At 35.6% G+C, this 17,897-nt stretch overlaps 1 protein-coding gene across 4 annotated transcripts in view; it reads right to left on the minus strand.

Moving 5' to 3' along the window:
* The window catches only part of LRBA (LPS responsive beige-like anchor protein), a 417,031-nt gene that overhangs the window by 107,873 nt on the left and 291,261 nt on the right, over positions 1-17,897 (minus strand). For all 4 annotated transcript variants that reach the window (XM_064510803.1, XM_064510804.1, XM_064510805.1 and 1 more), the window contains exons 45-46: positions 5,799-5,939; positions 4,472-4,591 (exon numbers count right to left, since the gene is read on the minus strand). In XM_064510803.1, coding sequence (XP_064366873.1) covers positions 4,472-4,591; positions 5,799-5,939 — 261 coding nt within the window. The remainder of the gene's footprint in view (positions 1-4,471; positions 4,592-5,798; positions 5,940-17,897) is intronic.

Here is a 17,897-nt window from a genome sequence, read left to right on the forward strand (position 1 = left end):
CCTGCTTTGATCATTGATCCGAGCCTTTCACAAGATATTGACAAAGATTGGTTGTGACCACACATATGCTTTAGCTTTCTCTGCTCAAGTGTGATACCAGCTAACAAGAGCTGCTCCCAAAGCTGGCTGATGTTAGTCCTTCTTGTAATGTATGATGCCTCCAACTAAGATTAACAATCCTTAGGACAGCAAGCATCAACAATTTATATTCATTCTCTTCACACGGGAAGGAACGACAAATCATTTTCTGCAAGCCATCATCTCAGTAGTTCTAAATATGCAAGAACTTTTCAGCTGGGATAGGAGTAAATTCCTACTTTTTTCCTTTGTCCCTCCTGAATGCATTAAGATATAATGCCATTTACTTTGGCCTGCTCTTTTCAAGGTCTTAAAGTTGGCTTCCTATAACCTTTGTATTTCTACAACTCAATGTAGTAAACTGTTGCGTTTTCATCAATTGTAGAAATATCAACAGGAAGTCAGAAAGCTTATGGCCAAAAAACTAACATTATTTAATTGGCCATAACAGCCAACTACATTTATGTTCTCAGTCCATCAGAAATGCAAGCTAAAGCTTACAGCCCTCTCACTTGTTGAGAAATAAATGCTTTTTACCCTGCATTTGCAAAGGAATGAAGTGCATGAAGAGTCAGATACTACAGCAAAGTCATTTTTGTATCCATCCTGACCTACATTTTCCAAAGAGTTCTCTTTCAGGTCACTGAACCTGTCTCAAGCCCTTACCTAACTCTGTGACTCTCCTGAAATCATTTTTATTCTCCACATCCCACTTATGAAGACATCTTCTATTGTTAAAATGATTTTCTTGCTCATATGGCTACCCCTAGAGCCACTCTACTGTTGAACAATTCAGACAGGCTGCTACCTGGTCTTTAAAAGGGACAAGTGTTTTTTGCACCTAGGTAAGAGGCAGCCTACTCATCACACCTACGACTGCACTCATCTTTGGAGCAGTCAGCTACCTTGTAACAAGCACACAAGAAAAATTCAAAGTTCAAATTAAAAATTGGATGAACATTTCAAATAAAGTCTGAATACAGTCATTTACTTCTGTCACAATCCTCATCCACACCGGAACAAACAGCATCTATCTAAAAAAATATAGTTTAATAATGAAATCCTACAGCAAGACATTTTTCTTAATTACACACTGCTCAACCTCAAATGAACCTGTAATCTTTTCTGTGGTCACAATGAAAGTAATAATACTTCAGCACAAGTAGTTTTTTTGCACTACTCTAACTATTTAGCCACAAAAGCAATATATCATCCCCACCTGAAACATGGGAAATGGAAGCAAAAAGACTGAAGAACTTAGTTAAGAAATCTGCCAAAAAACTATTACCCCAAAAAGTAACATGTATGCTACTTATGAAACAAAAAACAGAGAAATAAAAAACTATTTTAGTGTGTTTAAATGTTTCATCACTTGATCAAACTGACTGGTCTGCTGCAAATACAACATTCAAGAAATACTTCATCATTTTGTTAAAGACAGAAAACTCTTTTCTGTAGAGGAAGTAAGAACATAATGTAAGGATCTCTGGATGAGGAGTTTCCAGAAAGACATTGTCACTTTTTACTTAGTTGATCATATTACTTGCTTGATATTATTATTCCTAAAGTCAGCTTTGCATAATTTGCAAGTAAATGGAATAATGAAAATTGTTTTTAAGAGAAAAATCACTCTTAAGAGAAAATGTTGGTTCCCATATGCCATTTGCATCCAGTTACTGTTGGATTATAAGAGACATGCAGAAGACAGAGCCATAAAAATACTTACTGACCACATTGTAGCACATGACAATATCTCCTTAATACGAATCCAAGAAAATAGATTTCTTGTTAAAAATTCTGTGAAAAAAGTAACCTCCCCATCAAGCACCTCATTTTGCTAACAATGAGAGGAGACAATATCTTAATTTTGCATGCAGTTGTGTAGTCCTCACAGATAGGCTATGCGCACAGATTATATTCTTATACACACAGAGCTAAGAGGAAAATTGCACCTAGCTTTGGACAAAATCTTAGACCGTATTAAGACAGTCCAAAGACTGCACAAACAAGCAGATGTCAGAAAATAGTGGGGGGGGAAAATGAATAAAGAGTGGGAAAAGAATGAATAAGATAGATGTTAGAGAATTTTGAATAACCTTTAAATAATCAAAGTGCATTAGTTTTGCAGAGTGCGAGCATTTTAAGGAGGCCACCCTTTCAAGTTCTGAAATCAAACAAAAGAACATATGACCATCTATTAAAAAATAAAAGTTAAAAAAATTTTTTTGCTATCATACATTTGTAGTATTCAACCACACAAGACGGTTGCAACATAACTTCTGGTTTTTTAATCTATGGAGAGGGAGGTGGCTACAAACTAGATAACTTTTCTGTACACAATTTAATACACTATTTAGTTATGTTAAGAATTCCACTGATGACAACAGTTATTACAGGCTTTCCTTTTATTCCTTCATTTTATAGAGATCATTCCTTTGATTCTACTGTTGCAGCAAGCAGCTTTCCAGTCAAGACTTACAAGAAATTAACTCTGAGAATTATAAGGAATTAATGTCAGAATTTGACCTTGAATCAGTATATAAGATTCACTTCACTACAATACGGTAACACTAAGCTGGCAGCAAATGCCATGTGCTCCATCCTTTCCAGATAGGCCATAAGAAATACTGTCATTAAATGATTACAAAAAGTGAGACTGTAAGATCACAGTGACTAAGTCTAAGACTTATGGAAGACTTGTTTCATAACATTCGTTGGCTGTAATATTGGTGGGAAAGGAACTCTAAAGGAAGAGTAAACATTGGAAACCTTTCATTTTGTTCACCAGGGATCAAAATCAGATGTATCTGGGTTCATTTAATTCCCTACCCTTTCTCCTACTGCCCCTTCCTTCCTAAATACACATATGTATGGGCACATGTACATACACACTGCAAGATAGGTAAGGAAAGATTTTTTTCACTAAATGAAAATTCTAGCAGGCCATAAATTTTCTCCCATGGAAGTTACAGCTCCTATTGCAAATATTCTTGACATGAAAAGAGTAATAGAGAACATACCATTTAGGTCACACGTCTGTCATTAATTTCATCCCAGTAACAATACCTAATTTGGTTCTGTTAATTAGTTAGCAATTAACTCTTTTTTGCTAACATGTATGCAGTATGATGTTACCATTAACTACAGAAGCACATAACAGCCTGCTTTATTCAGGGCCTTTAATGCATGTACCAGCTAAACACATTCAAGGATTAGTAAGCTAACATGTTGCAATTCTGCATGTACAAAATTTCTGGAGGCATCTGGAGGCACTTTAGCCATGGATTTCCCAAACAATTGCCAGGCAGGGAAGAACAGCAAGAACCAGAAAACTTGTTTTTCACAACTGTACGGAAATACTGGGTGTACAGATACCTCCAACAACGATGCTTCCGTTCATCTTCAACCTTTTCTCCTTTCCTAATTCTTCCAACGTCTCAAAATCCTCCTCAGCTCACAGCCTCCGGTCTACCTCATTCTCTCCCTCGATGGTTACCTATCTAATCTACTGCCCTTGGACTTTCCATGTGCTCCTGTCTTACCTTCTTGGCCCAACACCTAATTCTAGGTGTCCTTCCATACATTAACTAATTACCAGATTGATTTACCTTCTATTCTCACTTTCCTCATGTTGACACGCTAGTTCCATGGTCCAATGCCCTGGGGGATAGCTTCAATTTCTTCCTAAATTCTGACTCATCTTAGTCTCCTCAATCACTGGCTTCCTGTAGCCCTTTATGTCTCTACCTGATATACAAACTTTCTGGAAACTGCTTCCAGATCTCCCTCTCAGTTCCTTATCCCTATCTACTCTTTCCTCGTCAGTGGACTGGATTTTATCCCTTCTGCACTTAAATTAGCACGACTTCCTCCTTCCATTTGTCATAGTCAATTAAGGAAAGAGAGGCCATTGTTCAAATTGCACAGAAAAATGAGGTTGGATGTCCAGATCTAAAATAACATAAAGCAATATGGAGTTGTAACTGCAAGTGAAATTCTTATCTGAGCTGGGCAGAAGCATGCATGGACAGAAAATTCTTGAAACTCAGTGGTTAAAAATCTATGCTAGTTTCTGTTGGCTTTTCAAAGGCTTAAAATTTGTGCAGAGGAACAAAAAGACAGTGAAGCATACCTATAGCATTTTATAGTGAATACTGCCTTATTTGAGTCTCAAGGCTAAAAAGATTTGCTAGGGTTTTGCAAAAGATAATTCACTGAAATATTCTAAAAGAAGTAAAACTACATGTCATCTCCCTTGAATCTTTTCTTAAATGATAGGATAGCTCCCAGTCTCCTTCTTTCCCTTCTCCACAATCTGTAGTCCTACAATCACAGCTACAATATAGACAGATGAAGTACAAAATATGTTAACACCTTTCAGGAAAGTTTTTACCTTGATATCAGAGGTGTCACGCTGACTATTGCGCCATGCTCTGGAAATAGATGAAAATGTTCTATCTGCATGATCAAACTTTCCACCTTGTAAATTCAGGAAAAGTGTTGTAAAGGGCTCCTATGGGGGAAAAAAAAAAAAAAAAATAAAAGCAGTCTATTTATTTAGGAATTTGAGAAAAAATAGGGATATATTATTCTCTTTTATTTTGGTTATTAATGATGCTGTTCTCCTGGCAGACAGAAAGTTAATTGCAAAGGATTAAATCTATTATCCAAGAATAAGAAATACAAAATAATGTTTGTTTGTTCAAGAAATGTATTTTATTTGTAATCCATGCACAGATATTCAGATAAAGAAAAGGAAATAGAAAAGAAAGAAAACATTTACAGGCTGGAGGAGAAGCTACAGTCAACTGTGGCAAAAACTGCTTTCAAAAACATGGAAAAGCTCAGTATTTTTATGTTGTACTTTTTAAACATGTTAGAAAAATAACATATGCATTTTATTTTGTTCAAGGTAATCTATTAATGTAAAAGGGTAGTATTCCATACCAATAGCTTTATGATTGTTACTGTTTAATATGTAACTTATGATTTAGAAAAGAAAAATGTTTGAAAGATTTAAAAGCCTCCTCTTAGTTAAAGAACACTTTAGCACATATTAGTGGATAATTGCTTGAAATTAACTAAGCACTATAAATTACTTCAAGGATTTATGTATGCTTGTGCCATTCTAACAAGCTTTAATTAATGATGTGCTGCTAATGTTATCCCAAAGAAATTACTTTCTAGGAGATAAATCGCCTTTCAATTTTATAGAAAAATGCACTGTTTAATCAATATATTATCAATATATAGCATCTCCAATGTTACCTCTGTAGAAACTGCAGCAGGTCTTTAAAAACAAACTATTTACATTATAGAATTTCAGGATCATCACAAAACAACTAATTTAAACTCATTAGGAGGTGAAAAATTAAATACACTCAGTAAGAGCCACAAATGTTCAGTGTATGTCCTTTCAGAAAACACACGAGGAAGGAAAGTTAACCACGTTTAAAGTAACATAAGAACATTGACTAAAAAAGCATAGTTCAAGGAGGAAAAGCCTTACTGATTTGAAAAGGCTGTAGCATAAAAATTAAAACCTTCTGCTCAAACTTCGGAAGAGATTTATCCTTGAAAAATCAAACTAAGTTACCAATTACAGTTACTAGAAAATCTTAATAGTCTCCTACGCCATTGCATTTTAGTTTATTCATTCTTAACCATTTGTTGCTTTCATTATCATTTAAAAGAAAAGTATTTTTAAAAGATATACTTACAATTCTTAATAACCACGTGAGCGCAAAACTTGCAGTTGAATAATGTGTACCATAGTGAAACTTTGGAACCTGATCATCTTCCCATGATTCATATCGCTCAGCAAAGAATGCTGCTCTCTTTGGGTTCAAAGCTCCAATAGGCTGCAAGGTTTGTAAAAATAAATACATAGGTAAATAAAGGTAATAACACCTACTACCTAGTCATACTCCCCTTGCTCTTTTCAGCAACCAGAACTATCAGTATGCATGGAAAAGACTGGTTTTGGTGTTCCGCAAAAGCAGATGTTGGATTTCGTAAGCAGATGAATAGGCCTGTGGATTTCAAACCAGGATCTTTCATGCACACACAGGTGATGGGATACAAGCCTCTTTTTCATCCATAGAGGCTTAATTTCTACTTACTACTGATTCAAGTTAATCACTAAAAACTACTTCACAGCAGCGAGTCTTGGACAAAGAGGTATTAACTGCTGTGTACGTGTGTGTGTGTGTGTGTTTGTGTGTGTGTGTGTGTGTGTGTGTGTGTGTGTGTGTGTGAATAAACTATCGTGTGAGTTGTAAGTAACAATCAAGAAAAATTCTGGATATCTTGGTGGAAAAAAAATGACTGGTAGGGTGGAAGAGTATTAACAGTGCACTTGGAATTTTAATATCACTTTTCTTATTTGTATGTTTTCTATTTACCATCCAAAGACAAGTTATACTTAACGGATAAAACGTGCTTGCATTTAATGTAGGAAAAAGGAAAAAGAATTAGTAAGAGAAGTTAATGAATCAGACAAATAAAATGACAGAATATCTCTATAAAAAGCATGGATAAAAAAAAGAAACAAAAAACACATATATGACTCAAAAAGTCTATCATATTTTCACCAGCATCTTTATTCTTTGTTAAGCCCTTTGTTAAGCTGTAATATAAATATCCTGGGATTTATTTAAATGTAAGAAATACAATGTTTTGGTATATATAACCATGTATTTCTTCAGCAGACTTGCTTTTACATAAAGGATTTGGAAAAATGAGTATACGCCACATAAATCACTGAGAAACCCAAATGTGAACTTTAGCAGTTCCACATGTCTAATGCTGTAAGAAGTCTAAAGTATCTTGGTATGTATGTGCAAAACATATATGCAATACAATTTTGCATACATACGGAGCGCACACTTCGTATGTTGTTAATGTAAGTGATGCCCTTCTGAAAAGACAATGGAAGCATTCAAGTATAACTGAAGAATAAATGAGTGAAAATGTTTTCTTGTTCTTGTCCTGCAAGAATAAATACAGCTAAGAGTACACTATAAGGCCAGGAGAAAGATTAAAAGAAAAGTATCTGAACAGAAGTAACAATCAATAACCTAGTTACTAATTCAAGTTAGGTTCAAGTGAAAAACTATGTCTGTTACTGAGATTATTATTACTCAAGTATCTACTTCTTTGCAGCTCACATGAAATTTGGCATACAAGCTTCAAAGTATTTTCTCTTCTAGGACAGATTTGATCTATGAATGACCTAAGATCTAATCTTACATTTTTTACTTAAAGCGGCTTTCACATTGCAGTAGGATAAAGAAAACATCTTAGGTTAATTACTATTTTTGCAGTTCACTAATTTGAAATATAACCCTTTAAAAAGAGTGGTTCCTGTATAAAAGGATTTTTATCTGATTTAGCAAATTTATTCCAGGGAAGAACGAACTGACTCCAAGAAGTCTCTTTGTTGCAAGAACCATTTTGGAATCTCCATCTGTACTGATTTTCCCTACAGACTCAGCTATGCTTGAGGGAAAAAAGAAGAAAGAAGGTCATTGGTAGACAAATTATATGAATTAAAAATAGAAACAGTGTTGTGCTGTATAGTTCCGTAACATTTTATGCATTCACTTTATCTGCTCCTATTTTTATTACTCTCCAAATGAGTATGGCCCAAATCAATAGTTATAGAATTACATTCCTTGAATATAAAGCTAAAACCAATTAGAATTGATTTCTTTCTCTTTTCAAAAACATGTATCATGCAGAGATCCATATAGCCAGAATACACAGTATTGATTTTGGTTGTTATTGTTACAGTTGGTTTCTGAAGCCTGCAACAGGACAACTATCAAGACATGTCACATTTATTTGCAAGCAAATAAAAAAGACCCCAAATGAAAGAAAGCTTAGGAAAAAAAAAGAACCACGGAGCTGTGCACTGACAATGATACACTATCAGCTTACTCAGAGAAGTTACAGTGGGAATACACACATTGAATTATACATTACACGAATACACTGATTTATTGTGGTAATAACATCCACCTCATTAAAAGATTCTGCTTTGCTGCAGTTGGAGGGCTACATATTGTTTACTGCTATAAATTAATGGCAGCGCATAGAAGACTGTAGAATCCTTCTAACAATAGATCTGTAATGACAATGCTGTATATCACAGCTTCCCCAGCAGCTTCATAATAAAATGGAGACAATGTATTGGGCTAATACATTCTACTAGGCAAGCCCATATTTTCCTGACAACTGCTTTTAAGGATGAGGTGATTCTAGTGTGTTACACGGGACTGTAAACAGTTAACTAAGCTTGAGCTACAGAATAAGGCTCATATGAGGGATATTCAAACATCTGCTGATTTCTGATTAACATTAGTAAAAATGTTAGTCCAAATTTCTCAGTTATTTCATATTTCAAAATTAACATGGAATCATGACTACGTACTGGATTCTCTCGCCTGGGGAGAAATGCCAAGAGAAAAAGAGTAAATCCAAACTAAGCTAGGCTGGATGTAGCTGTGCGACATGAAATGTGCACTACTCAACATGGTTTCCCTCTAGCTACAGACCACTAAGGAAGACCATGCCAAAAGCTTTTGCCTTCAGCAAAACAGCCAGGAATTCTAGAATATATTTCCTCTGCAGCAGCTCTTTGCAGAGATGAATTAGATATTAGCCCACCAATTAAAAACACTTATTCAGATGGAAAAGAATAAAAAGCAGAGAAAGAAAAGTCCCAACGAGCCAACAGATGACACTAGAGTAGTCAGCAAGACAAAGAAAGAAGTTACTTGAAGGGTTCTAAGCTTTACAACTGCACTGAACGATGAATAAAACATACAGTTTTCAAATCAGAGTTCATTCAAAAGGTCCAAAATGGAGGAAGAATTGAGGTAAGGAAGTTTTTATTTTGTCTTTTCCAAAGGTGTGATCACCTTGTTTTTGATCTGAAGTTCTTATTGTAAGAATGTGTTATATAAATATGAAATTTATAAGCTAATTTAAAAAAGCATGCCACTTGATATTAATTTTTACGTGTCCTCAAATCTAGCTGTATCTCAAAATAAATAAATAAATGGATAACATTTTGACAAAGTAATGAATATAGTAAATCTTGGTCTTCAGACCAAGCTTACTTTCTTTAAGACAGACCAAAGAAGAATGGTTTGTTGAAAAATAACTGAGAAAACACAATAACTTTTACCATCTACTGCTATTAAATATGTCCAGAAACTATAGTGTGTGGTTATATTTGTTGGTTCTTAATCTTACTCTGTTCTAGACTTACTAGAACAGCAGCACATCTTGCCTCCATTTTCAGAAGAGGCCTCATCGCACAGTCCCACGTCCGTATTAGAGGAAAGCAGAACGGTCACTGCTCTTTCAGATATAGCAGAATCTTTCCTGTATTTTGTCACACATACACATGCTCAAGAATGGTTTGGTTTTGTTTTGATTTTTTTAAAAAAGGATTATGTTCATCTTGGAAAACTGCTTATGATCTAACATAACAAATTGAAGGCTTATAAGGAAGCAATTACAGTATGTTTATTTACATATCTAAGAGGAAAAAAAGGTAGGTTTTATTCCTATTTAATGTGTCTTCATTTTAAACACTGCCGCTCTAAAGGAACAGACATATCCTGTTCTTACCCATGTGGCCTTTACCTGCCTTTTACATAGACTTTTGTTATTAAAACAAACACTGCTACTGTTACTGTCTCCTTATGCATGTAATATTGGAGGTTTTTAAATTATTATTATTTAATATTCAAAATCCATAAAAGACTAGAGTGGAGAATATGACAGTAAGTTGCATTTAATTACTGCAAACATCAAGATGTCAAGACGTCTTAGTTTTGTCTTCGCCATTTTCTTTTTTGGGGAAGACAGTAATCCTAATCGCTACTGGAAATCAGGAGCTCTCTGCGAGTGTCCATGAGTTCTGAAAACCAGCAGTTCCAATAACTAACTCTATGCTGACAAGCGCAAACAGAAGATTCTAAAAATTGATGAAAATACTATTCTTTGAAAAATGTATTTTGGAACTTTATCATGAAAAAATGCCTTCCTAGCCCATTAGTTTTTCTAGTTCACTTTCTCTTTTTCATTAACTTATTTATTCTTACATTAAAAATATCTTTTTCTTTTATGGCAGAAAACTATGAACTAATATTTGTCACTGATACATTTTTAAGTTAATTTCTTAGAACTTACTCCTGCACTAAGACCAGAAAAATATTTTGGCTTTCCTCACAGTAGTTAGGAGCTGTGTAAGTACTGCTACAGTACCAAATTCAGTGTTGCACACTGCAATTCTTCACAGTTTTTGCTGTTTGCACTTTCAAATATGCTGAATGATTTCTGTGCATTTTCCTTCATTACAACTTATTACACATTCTATTTATAACCCTTTTTTTCCTTCCTGGTATTCTCAATCTTAGTTATTCTCAGTAGTTAGCATCAGTGGCTCTTCATGCATTTCTTTTCTCCTGACACCCATTTGCATTCCTCATTGCATGAATCTCTTATGTGTGCTTTAGTTCTCCTTACTGAAGAGCTTAAAATCACTCCAGCATTCTAAGCAATAGCCCACACAACCCCCTGCCCAAGCCCTACTTCAGAAATTTTCCTAATGATTTTTTCAGCTCTATCTTTTTCCTTTCCATGCTAATTTTGAATTTGCATAACCAAATAAGACATTTAGAGTGTCAGGGACTAGAAACAGACACAAAAATCACTGTCAAATCACCAGAATTTTACCTATCAAGGATGGTTATCCTGGGAAGAAGACAGCTGAGTTCTGCAGAACTTTTTTCTGGGCTTCCTGGTGCCCAAGATATTAGCTCCTAAAACTGTCCTTTAACTTAAGCAGTATGGAAAAAGTACTAAGAAAACATTTGATGTCTCCCTAAAAGAAGGGTATGTATAACAACATTGACAAATCAATGAGCCACTATGCATGGGTCCGGCATTCATGGAAGAAAAAAAAGGAAAAAAAGGGGGGGAAGGGGGAGGAAAGGGGGGGCGGCAAAAAGGGGGGAAAGGAGGGGAAATAGGAGAAGAAAAAAGAGTGGATGCTTTTCCTTTTGATTTCTTATACTGCTTTCTTATCCACATCCAACCAGGTATTTGGATTGCTGTGAATACAACTGTCTGTATTACTGAATTATGCTTTGTAGCATCTTTGCCAAGTATGATGTTTGTTTTTCATATATTTTATTTTCAAGATGACTATCTGGTTTCAATTACTGATATTTTTCATGTATTCATTCAGTTTTAAGGACCAGAGGGACCATTAGGTCATCTCATCTAGCCTTGCGTTTGTATGACAAGCCATTAAATTCCTTTCCATTACATGATTTTGAGCCCAACCATTTATACTTGATTATAACATGAACTGTATTTGGCCAATCTGCTTTCCAGAAAGGCATCTGACTCTTGAGTACATGGAGAATCTACTATTTTTCTTGGAAGCTTTTTCTACTGATAATTGTCATTCTCATTGTTAAAAATATGTGCTTCAGTTCAGCTATGAATTTACTGGTGTGTTACCAAAAAAACTCATATTATGCCTCTCTCTGATAGATAACAGATTACAGAGCCTCTACTTATCCTTCTGTATATAATGATACTTACAGACTATAATCAAACTTTTTAATAAACAAAAGAAATTGAGCTCCCATTTTAAGGCATTTCTTCCAGCCATAAAATAATTTCTCCATACCCTGCCCAGTTTATCAACATTTTTAATATGCATTCAGTGTTCCAGTTTTAGTCTTCCCACTGTCATAAACATGCCAAGTGCTGCATACTCTACTTCAATCTAATAGCAACTGCATTTTTAGAGGATTGCTTGTTTCATTACTTTATGTATTACCAAGACATAATAAACCCCCAGAAGTGGCCAATACTTGTGATATTATCAGTGGCACGTCCTGACCATCTGGGTAAAACCTCCTTTTCCCAGACAGAGGTATAAAGACAAGATGCAAAGGTTTGATTATATCTCAACTTCATTAACTTGCATCAACTAGGAGCTATCTGGAAATAAACTCAAGTAAGGTAGATCACTGGTCTTTCATCTGTTGTTTTTGTGTTTGAGAACAGCCACAAAACATCACGCCCCTCTGAATTTATTCTCATTCATTGCTAGAACTCACCATCCTTCCCCTCAAACAACTGCATCCGCTTACTTAAAAATTAGGTCCTGTAACTCCTCCAGCTTCTTTAGAAGTTGTCTCACCCTTAATCCATCTCCAACTCAAATTCATTAAAGAACTGATCCCAAGAGAAAATTACCTGCACAATCATCTCCTAAACTCTTTGAACTTCCCTCACTGATCTACTAAACAGATCCTTGAGCTAGTCTGGGGAAGATTAAAAAATGAAAACATATTGTCTACAAAGTAGAAAAACAATCCTTACCAATCTAGCCCCAAAAGCACTGGTTGCACAGCACATGCCCAAATCCTACCTTAAAGACCAGCCTAGGAGAGGGGAACTATGAATGTCAATGTGAAAATTTAGCTAAAGCCAAAGGGACAGAACTTCTATGTTTTGCCCTAATGAGCACTTAGATGATATACAATCTTTTCTTCTCCATTTCTAAACTGGTTTACTTCAGTATTCTTCAATAGTAATTTTAAGTTATAATTTAGTCATTTGTTACACTCAGTTTTTGAGAACTTCAACACAAGCACCTACTTGAATTTCAAGTGGTTTCTTAGAGAACTAAGACATCTTATGGTCAAACAGTTTTTGGACATGCAATATTGAAACTGTCCAATAATTATCAATATTAGTGAGTGCACTCAACTGAATTTGAGTTCAGCATGTGAAATCAGAAAAATTCATAGAGTTATGCTGTCTTCTTTTCCAATAACTAACATCAACATACTTCTTTGAAGGACAAGTTGAGTAGTCATCCTCTGGTTATTTATTAACACTCCATCTAGTTAAGCTTCTTCCCCTTTGACACTGGCAGATCATTATGCACACAATTATAATTCTAACTCATAAATCTGAATATAGGTATCTCAAATCATTTTGACACTTAGAAAATTTGTAGGTAGAGGGGATACAAAAGGGACAGTAATGTAAAACAAGTTCTAAAGAGTACTTCCTGTTCTTTTTACATAGACCTGAAATTAAAACTACTTTCAAATACAGACAAGAGTTGTGGGCAAGCAAGACTTCATATGATCCACAGAGAAAAGTTTTTAAAAAATGCCATAAACACCCTAGTTACACAGCAAAGAAATTATACCTTCTCACATAATTAAATTGCTAGATTCGTTGCCACCAGGGGTGACACAGAATAAATATAAATAGGTTAAAAAGGAAAAAAGACAACTGAACTATTCATAGAGCATAGGTCCATCAGTGGCCATTAAACGTAACTGCCTAGATTATTTCTCCAGTTCACAAAATCTTTAAATTTCTGATTGCCAGAGCTGGCTGAAGGGAAGGATGATGCTTGCCCTCTTTCTTACATTCTTTCATTAGGCTATTGACTATTAGTAGAGGCAAGATATTGAACTAGATGAGCTTCTGGACTGCCTCTTCTCTTATGACTTCATATTAAATCACTCAACATTGCCTGCATAGAGAGGTTTGTGTGCATGGTAGTAATAAAATCCAGTCAAGGGCACTTCGGTACAACAAACTTGCAGTTATTTTGAGATGCAAATGAATTCTTCACTTAAATATTTTTTTTTTATTTACGCTAGTGAAGAAACACAGATAAATGGCCTCCAGCCACCTCATTTAATACTTGTACGCACTGCTTAGGGTGCAGACAACTATTTCCGAGCAGCTCCTTTATCTAACTGACAAGTATAACCAGCAGACTGTGATCAGCATTTTTATCAAATATAGGGTCCTTGGGCATTTTCTTACGTGCTGCATATGGATGAAATAGAGTAATGCTCTTATCTCAATGTTCTCTAGAATAAATTTAATATAATCTATACATACCAAAACAACCAAGTTTTTTTTATAAATAAAGATGTTTTTTAAAATAGTTGTCTTTCCTCATAGGCTTTCTTTGAAGTGACCCTATCCCAAAAAGTATACCAGATCACATTGTGTTATCAATATATTTTTAAAACTCAATTTGCTATTCAAGGTAAACTGAAAGTTCAAAAATGACTTGAATAAAGGCAGAAAACAGTAGCACACAAATTAAATCAGAAATATTTGTAGGCATATCTATGTACTCTTTAAATTATCATCACTGAATTATATTGTACATATAGATTATTGTTAAGACTTTTTAAGAGCACACACATGCCTTTTACACAAGAGGAATAGCCAGTAGCAAAAACTGATCTAAAGATGGTCTAAAAACTAGAATGTCTGAATGTGTCAATATAAATAATGTTTAATGGTGCAAAACAAGGAAGCTTTGCAAAGTCTGAAGTTAATAAATGGATCATAAACTAACTCTAAGCATAAAGAATGAAGAAAAAATGTGTTTAACAACAGCTAAAATTGCAACAAGATACACCTCTCCAGACACCTAAAATCTTGAAGAATTTAAATTTAAATGAAAAATCTCCATGTCTTCTTTTCTACCTTCATATTGCTAACTATGATATCAAATACTATCACAGCCCTCCATAGCAGATTCCAAAACAATACTTTGTCTACAAAGAATGCAGTACTGAACTAGAAACTTGCACACTAATTAAGCACAGGTATAGTTTTACATAAACTTTAATCAATTGCTCAGCACAAATGAATGTTTCACGCATTTATTTCTGTGTCTAACTTGTATTTGAGATTTTATTCCACCTTAATACTATGTGAAATCACTCTATTTTGATTGCCAGTACATTTTATGGCCAGGCATGTGCCCCATGGTTTTCTTGTGATCATTTAAGAGGTCATGAACCTCTCTCAGTTCATTTTCAATTAGAAGCCTGTATCTGCTCAGGGCGCCTAAAACTGAAACAAGGGCTGGATGGATGGTAACCTCAGACACAAACTAAGAATGGCATTTTGAATATTTAGTGATAATTCTGAGTTACTGCTTTGGGTATATGTGCATTACAAACAATACTCCTCCTGATGGCAGGGGAAGATGAAGATTATTAGCTTCGTTACCAAAATGATTCTTATTGATCCTGAAAGCTTGGCTTTTGCTATAATACCTCAACGAAAGAAGGACTGCTTTTTCAAAAAGAATTAATTGATCCTAAAAACTGCTCTGTGCATGTGCAGTGCAAAGAGCATGCTTCTTGTGAATTCAGAACATAAGCCTCTGGTGGGAAATGAATAGGATAGGGGAAGAAAAAGGAAGGATGGCAGTGAGATGCACTCTATCATCCACTTAGACGTTCTTTAGAAGAGACAGTTTGACCCAGAGAATAATCAACTAATGACAGGAAAAAAAGAGAGAGACATAAAAGGATGGTTATGTCAAAGTAATGCAGCACTTGAAATTCCCATAACATTAAACAACAACTATCTATACTAACAGTAAGATTTCAGAGAGGGCTTCTTGAAAAATCATCTTGGAGATGTATTTGGGTGAAATTTCAGTCTCAGCAGGTCTCTGTAAGAGTTGTGGAGGGATACAGCTAAACATGCATGGAGATCACTTATTTATTCTGAAAAAGGTCTAGAGATAGATGCTGCAGATATCACGAAGATGAAATTGAAGTATCAGCACAAAAAGTTTCCCTAACTTTGCAAAATTCTAACACCATTCAAAGACAAAAAGGGAAACAACTACACCAGTGGGTGTCAAGCTGAGGTTGCTATTAAAACTCAATAGGCTAGAATTGTTCCAGATCCAGGAAACAGTGTAGTACTAACACCTCTCTAGGGTCATGACTACGTCGGGCTTGTCGAGCCAATTACTGTTTCATTTAAACAAACAAGTCTTCCTCGGGGTATATCCCTGCTTCCCAACGCGTCCGGAGTCACCCCTGTCCATGGTCCTTACCCACCCCGCGCCCGGGCTGCCGGACGGAGGCCCCGCCGCCGATGGGTACCTGGCCATGGTGCTGCACGGGCAAGCCCGGGCCCGGGGAAGGAGGCAGCTGCAGCGCACCGCTCAGCCCGGCCCTGCCACGCGTGCAGTCCAGAGCCACGGCCCTCTCCGCAGTTTTGTCTCCTAATATTCTCAAATGCGCCAAAGGCATGAAGGAAAAGATGGAACAGACTGACTCCACTGACTTCAGGCAGAAAGGACAATTCACCTATTTTATCATTCATGAAAAGTCTTTCAAGGAATCTCCTAGAGTTAGAGGCAGTCAAGAGTCTCCCGAAATCATTTTTCTTCCATGCTTCAAAGTAGGGCAAATTTATAGTATTAAACCAGAACTTTGGAATATATCAAGGCTTGACAGCATTTTAGTTGGTATGATTTCATAGCTCACAATAGATTTTCTGGTCCCAAAAAACAAAACACCACAACACGCCAAAAGTTGTAGTATTGCCATGAGATGTAAACAAGGCAACTTCATATTCTTGTACAGCTTTCTTCAAAGTAGGGCTTGAGTCTTGAGTTCCCAAAACATAAGCAAGCACCCCAATCACATAGCTACATAACCATCTTCTTTCTGTCTCTCCTATACATATATATACATAGACACACACACACACAAGTATATATTTCCTTTTTTCCCCCAAAGAGAGCAGATTGGGAAGAAAGGGTCTCTGTTCTCTCAGACAGACTTCGCACTTTCACGGTTCTCTAACTGGTACCAACACATCCCTAAAAAAATGAGCATGTACTGCTCATGGTATGGTTTCCTGTTTGAATGCCTCCCTTCCCTTAAAAGTTTCTTTCGACATAGTATGCCCAATATCTAGCTCTGTCAACCTCTTTGCACACACACTTATGGCGCTCAAATGTACAGCTACAGCAAGATGATAATCCAGTTTCCATAATGATTTCTCACAACTGTTCCCTATTCTATTGTGGAGTTTTCGAGAGGATGGATTGTCCCTCTTCTCAAATAAGAAAGCTGCATTTGGCGACAAATGTGTAACAACTTGATACCTGATGCCAAAGAGAATCTGACAAATATATTTTGTATTGAAAATATCAAAACCCATAAAAGACTAACAAATTTTTGCTCTTGAAATGTGCACCCTTACAGTGAATTCAGGCTGATCTGCTGAAGAAGAACAGTCAACAGTGAAGTTTACGTTAGAACAACAGGCCTAATTTGTTATAGCAAAAAAAAAAAAAAAAAATCTATAACTTCTACGGTGTCAAAGTATATTTGATATCAGTGGCTCCCACATACCAATTAAACACCTCACTTCACTGAAGATGAGAGCTATTTGTTGCTTTTGTACACCTGGTTGGAACAGAAGTCATTACTTGCCTAACAGCCACTATAAAATTGATGATGATTTAGCAAATATGGCATGAAAATGATAAAAATGAGAATAAAAATATTGTGTACACCTATGTACCTATAGTAAAGACAAAGATTTAAGAACAGTATAATTTTCTTCTAGTAGCGTCAGTTTATGATCTTGCAAAAATTTTGTGCCGTGCAGAAGAGAAATGACCAAGTTACTCATATATAGCAAGATCTTGTAACAAACTTTTGTGAGCATAAAGTCATGCTTTGATATCTCAGTATTTTCCAAGTATTTTTACTTCTATTTTTTCCTTACTCGGGTCCAGAAACATACTGCAATTTATTGCTTCCACTGAACAAGGAAAAGGAAGAAATGTGCTTTTGAATGACATAAGTAATGTAGAAAATGGGAAACATTCTGGTGGGAAACTGTCTGCTGTATAAATAAAATATATACAGCTATAAATATAATATGTAATAGTCATTCCAAACCATAGTCAC

Source organism: Dromaius novaehollandiae, chromosome 4 (genome assembly GCF_036370855.1).
Source record: "Dromaius novaehollandiae isolate bDroNov1 chromosome 4, bDroNov1.hap1, whole genome shotgun sequence".
Lineage (NCBI taxonomy): Eukaryota > Metazoa > Chordata > Aves > Casuariiformes > Dromaiidae > Dromaius > Dromaius novaehollandiae.